General features: G+C 37.7%; 1 protein-coding gene across 1 annotated transcript in view; it reads left to right on the top strand.

The window, feature by feature from the left end:
- The first annotated feature begins 54 nt into the window (after positions 1-54).
- LOC128373254 (spectrin beta chain, non-erythrocytic 1-like) overlaps positions 55-6,338 on the top strand; it is a 15,027-nt gene continuing 8,743 nt past the window's right edge. The window contains exons 1-2 of the mRNA XM_053333543.1: positions 55-71; positions 1,031-1,085. Coding sequence (XP_053189518.1) covers positions 55-71; positions 1,031-1,085 — 72 coding nt within the window. The remainder of the gene's footprint in view (positions 72-1,030; positions 1,086-6,338) is intronic.

Genomic DNA, 6,338 nt, shown 5'->3' with positions numbered 1-6,338 from the left:
AAAGGGAAATTTAATCCAGATGATGGTAATCAAACCTTCAAAAGAATGTCATAAATGAATGTGATCCTCAGGTAAAAGCCTGGTCACCTGGTTTTTAATCATGCCAACAAAGGTTTTTTTTTCTCTTTTTATTTAGAAAGGCAAATTCCCAATACATATAGTCATTTCAGCATTTCAGACTCTCACTAGATCAAGAAATATGTCCCTTGTTTGTGCCCGCCCCCCCTCAAAAGATAAGGGAGGATGGGTGCAGAAGTCTCAAGTGATTTTGTCCATATTGACTTCCAGAATTTTCTTTTGCAAGCACTAGTTATTATAGTCATGAGCTCATCTTCTCTGACCAATCATTGCATGAAAAAGATAGGGGTACATCTACACATAACAAAGACACAATTAAATAAATTCAGATCTGATCGGTTTTATATACTCAGTCCATTTGGTCCAGATCCTGTAGGATTGTTCTTTTTCAACTCTGAGGGAAAATGAAATCTTCTCCATAACATAAATCTCATATACTATGTCAATCCATTCATCGATGGTGGGTGGTTCTACTTTTAACCATTTCCTCGGGATGGATTTTTTACTGGCTGCCAATAATATAGCAAGTAATCTTTTGTCTTTAATATCCAGTGATATATAGTTTCACATTTGAATGGAATAATAACCCCAAATACATTCTTAATATGTTTGTAGATCATTCTCAGTAAAGTAAAGCTGAAACCTGTTGGCTCCATGTCTCTCATGTAGAGAAATGGTCCGTGCATTGGGAGTGCCTTCTTTTGAGTTTCACTACTGTAAGGTGCAGCAGTCGTACTTCCTCTCTCGGTTTTCAGAAGCAGCTTTTTATCTTCAGGGCAACTTTACGGTCAACGCAGAATTCATCACTTTTGACTGAAATCGAAAACAACACGGAGTGAAAAAAGGGAAATGAGAAAAAAACGGTTTATCACATCATTGCTCAGGTGCTGTGCTTTTACATGAAGTGTGTGTAACTGTGTGTGTATTTCTGGTACTGTGTGTGTGTTTGCAGGGAAGGCGAGCCGGCATCACAGAACGGGCTGCCGTCCGACCAGGAGTCTCCCAGGGTTAGTTACCGCTCGCCTGCCTACCAGCAATACAGCAGCAACCTGCAGAGCCGCAGGAGCACCGCTGCACCCTGACACACACACGCACACACACACACACACACACACACACACACACACACACACACACACACACACTAACCTTTCACCTCATTCACAGATATCACTAACTGGGTGTGTATCCGTCCTCCTGTGATACACACTTCCTGTATTTATCTCTTTGAGTTCAGCGTTTATTGTTTGATCCTCGTCTTTAACCCTCCTGTTGTCCTCGAGTCAAGGAGGGATGAGAGGAAGAAGGAGGGATAGGAAGGAGGGAGAAAGGATGAAGGGAGGAAGAAAGGATGGATGGAAGGGAGGAAGGAGGGAAGGAAGGGAGGAAGGAAGGAAAGGAGGGAAGGAGGGAGGGAGGAAAGAACGAAGGAAGGAGGGAGGGAACGAAGGATGGAAGGGAGGGAGGAAGAAGGAAGGAAGGGAGGAGGGAGGGAAGGAAAGGAGGGAGGAAGGAAGGAAGTTATGAGGGAGGGAAAGAAAGGAGGGAGGGAGGGAAGGAAAGGAGGGAGGGAGGAAGGAAGGAAGGATGGATGGAAGGGAAGAAGAAGGAAAGGAAGGGAGGAAAAGAAATGGAAGGAAAGGGAGGAAAGGAGGGAGGAGAGAATGGAAGGAAGGAAAGGAGGGAGGGAGAAAAGAAGGAAGGGAGGAAGGAAAGAAAGAAGGAACAGTCTAAACAGATGGGGTCAGTTTGACCCGGGAGGACGACAGGAGGGTTAACTGATTATTAATTATTCTTTATTTAAGTGAAATGAGTTCAACTTTAAACTAAACTCTCTCAAACAGAATGACATCATGAGTTGATGCTAATAACTGATGAATCTATAATTTAGAGAAACACAAACATTAAGAGTGAGCCTCATTTATTTATAGTTATTATATCAACATACTGACATTACTGTAAAGTCATAAATTGAAATTCTACGTGTTGCACCTTTTTAAAGCTGCAGCTCTGATGGATGAAGAGACTAACTGCAGGGTATTTCAGGCTCACTTGGATCCTCTGTTTCAGTGTTAATTGATGTTTTTGTGGCAAAGCAGTTTATAATCTCTGCTTAAATCAAACTTAAGACAATCAGAGGTCTATTTCAAGTCTGGAGTTTGAGTTTTGACTTATCAATTAAGCAAGAATAGTCCAAAATATACTCTTTCCTTAACCTTTAAAACAGGGCGATAATACTCAAAATCACCACCAGGACACACATGAGAAGTCGGTACTTCCTGGTTCTAATTTAATATTTTATTTAAGGTACTTTGGGAAATAAGTTTGAGAAATTAAGGTTTTATGTCAGTGTCCAGAAGCCATTAAAAGGGACTCCAGCTCTTAATGAACTCTGTATAAAACAAAACAGGAAATACGTCTTCTTCTTCTCCTTCTATGTTTGTCAGCTCTGCAAATGTTTTATGTGAAAGAGAAATAATCCATTCAACATGTTTGTAAAGTGCATTTAGGCTTGAAACCATACATGCTGAGCTGCTTTAATTCAGTTACATTTGTTGATGGTCACAAGCTGTTCCTATTATTTTGACCCTTGTTCTGTTAAATCTGTTAAAATGGAAAAGAAGTGAACACTGAACAAATAGATCCAGGTTTGAGTTTAACCCACTTTTATTCTTCTCCATCTTCCTAACAAGTAGGAGAAGGTAGTTTATCTATTTAAACAATGCTTTTAAATGTATTTACTTTAATATCACGCCTTGTCTTTCAATGTTAAAAAGGGAAAATAATATATATATGTATTTCTAATCAAATTCAGCCTTTAAAGCAAATGTTCAAATGTTTAAAAATTGTATTTATGCTACACAAAGGTGCTTTATATCCCTTTAAAAATGACCAAAGTAGCAGAAGAATCAGTCCTGTTAATGATTTAGACATTTAGAGACCAAACATACTGTATGATTCCTTATCTGGTGTGAGTGTGACTGTGTAAGTGATGTATGGGACCCCAGAACACACATACAAACACACATACACACTGCATACAAACATGGCCACACCTTTTAGTTTCGGTGTGACTGTAAGTGATGAACGGGACCCCAGAACACACATATACAAACACACATACACACATGGCCACACCTTTTAGTTTTAGGTCCTCATTCGGTGTGAGTGTGATTGTGTAAGTGATGAGCGGGACCCCAGAACACACATATACAAACACACACACACACACATGGCCACACCTTTTTGTTTTAGGTCCTCATTCGGTATGAGTGATGTACGGGACCCCAGAACACACATATACAAACACACATACACACTACACACACATGGCCACATCTTTTTAGTTTTTTTATCCATTCCTCCCCTCATTTTTTCTTTTTTCCTCCCTCCTTTTTCCTTTTTCCCTCTATCCTTCAGCTCAACACTCCTGCCATCATCTCTCCTCAACTTTTAATGGCTCTGTTACTTTATGTCATCATTTATAAACTCACTTTGTGGAATATGAACACTTAAAAAAAGGATTATCATAAAATATAACATACATATCCATCAGTGCACAGCCATCAAAAACCCAAAAATCCAGTTATAAAAAAACACAAACTGTGATTTATAAATTAGTTTTGCATTTGTAGGATTTTTATAGATATTTATCTTTAATATAAATCATGGCGTCATCAGCATATTGAGATATACGGTAATAAACACAAGCAGAAAATGACACAATAAATATAAAACACACACTTTTTATTGATCAGAAACTAATGATAATATACTAGAATATACTTTATAATAATAATATGCAGTATATAACAGTAATAATGTAGTTTATATAACCCCCAAAAATACATTGACGTCTAATAAAGTGTCTTATTGTTATCGTCTTAAATTAAAAGATTTAAGCTGCTTTAAGTTTGGCTTCATCATTCATGATTTATCATTTCCATTATCTAAACTGATCAAAATGTTAGATATCATAGATTTTACATACAGTTTCTGACATATTTCATGAGTTGAATGTTGAAGTATGACTTTTATTGACGTTTTTTTTAAGGAGGCGTGATTTCCTATATTTCCTATATGCATCTTTTTTGGGTTTTTAATTATCTTTCAGTTAATTAAAACATTTTTAAAACTTAAATGCCTACCTGCCCCAGGTGTACACTGCAAAAACTCAACTTAAAAAATCAAGAAAACAAATTAATGAAATGAGGAATATATTACTCAGAATAGATCTGCCAACAGAACAGGAACATGTGTCTATATATCTATCTATCCTTAAAAAACCCACAATGTCTTAAAACTAGTGTTTATCTAGTTTATTACTATGAATATGTTAAGAGATTAAAAGGATAAGATGCTTGAAATAAGAGATTCTGACTTTGACAAAGCAGTTGTCAGTGTTAATATAACACATAGAGAGTTATGCTAATTCTCATTATAAGCTAGAACAGGGGTGTCAAACATGCGGCCCGTGGGCCAGAACCGGCCCGCTGAGGGGTGCGATCCCGCCCACTTTCCTTCCTGTGTTATTTTCCTTCCTTCCATCTGTCCTTCCTCCCTTCCTTCTGTCCTTCCTTTCATCTGTCCTTCCTCCCTTCCTTCTGTCCTTCCTCCCTTCCTTCTGTCTTTCCTTCCATCTGTCCTTCCTCCCTTCCTTCTGTCCTTCCTTCCATCTGTCCTTCCTCCCTTCCTTCTGTCCTTCCTACCTTTCTTCCTTTTGTCCTTCCTTCCATCTGTCCTTCCTTCCTTCCTTCCTTCCTTCCCTCCATCTTTTTAATGATCCGGCCCACATGAGATCAAATTGGCCCGTATGTGGCCCTTGAATGAAAATGAGTTTGACTCCTCTGAGCTAGAACTTAATAACAAGTTATAAAACATTATTAAGATAATTAAAGCAGCCTGGTGAAAAGAAATATCTTGGCAGACAAAGAACGAGCATATTTTGCCGCCTTGATTTAACATATTTAATCTTAGTTTAATCTTAGATTTTAGTTTTTGCAGTGTATCTACATCCCACCGCTCATATTCATCATCTTCATATTGCTCCTCATAGAGTGTAGTATGTGAACCACCAATCACCTCAATCACACATACTACACACACTCTATGTACAATACCATTAATTTAAACAGCAATGCAAAGATGAGACAAATGGATGATTTTAAAGTAGATCTAGAAGATAATTTATTTTTTTCTATGTTACTGTAGAATAAAAAAAGAGGTGAATTGCTTTATTAAGCACTTTTAAAACCCACTAAGCAAACAAATAATAAAAATAAAAAATAAATATAACAAAAAATCACAATTAATCCATATATTATGCACATTTTATGTTTTTAATTCTCACAAATTCCCACTCTGCATCTTTACTTTCACACTTTCCCTATATTACAACTACACATTGACTAAAAACCAAGTAAAAGACAATCAATAGACATATTTCAGCTTTAGTATCAAATATAATATATATACATAAGTCCAATTAAAAAGTAATAATCTATCAGAAAAGCATTGCTGTTTCTACATAAATACATTATACTTACTGACCATGTGTACATAAATTAATCCATCTTCAATATCATTCCACTGATTCACATTCAAATGTCCCTGAGTGTGTGTGTGTGTGTGTGTGTGTGTGTGTGTGTTGGTTTTTCTATCCTGATGGGGACCGAAACCTGACATATTATTAACCCGTGGGGACCAGGAGTCGGCCCCACGGGCACAAGCATTGGAATCAATAGCAAACAGCCTCCTCATAGGCCTGGTGCAGTTTCTTTGAAAAGGTCCCCACAAGGTTGGTTTTCCTGACTTTGTGTGTACCACAGAGTTCACACACGGTACTGCAGTGTGGGAACCTTTTCCTGACAAAGTGTGTAAGTGTGTATATTAGCATGTTAGCTTCGTATTAGCATATTAGCTTAGCGATTAGCCCCCTGGGTTAGGGTTAGGGTTTCAATCCAACATTTGTACAAATACTGAATATGAATTGTACTGTGGTCAACAGTTACGTCAATTGTATGCTAATAGACGTTAGCATTACGGGTCCCAACGAGGGGGGGGCAAAATTCAGGTTTCAAATTAATGAGAGTTATTGATATTTAAAGTCATTTTTTTGTTCAAACAGAATTATGATGAATTTAGGAGTTAAAATTATGTCTTTAGACCCTTTAGAAAGGCTGGACCCCACAGTACATCACCCAGTCAGGGTCCCCACGAGGTAGTAAAACAGGAATGTGTGTGTGTGTGTGGATCTACTC

Source organism: Scomber japonicus, chromosome 14, assembly GCF_027409825.1.
Source record: "Scomber japonicus isolate fScoJap1 chromosome 14, fScoJap1.pri, whole genome shotgun sequence".
NCBI lineage: Eukaryota > Metazoa > Chordata > Actinopteri > Scombriformes > Scombridae > Scomber > Scomber japonicus.
Note: the sequence above shows the minus strand (reverse complement) of the source record. Positions and strands in the feature narration are given on the sequence as shown.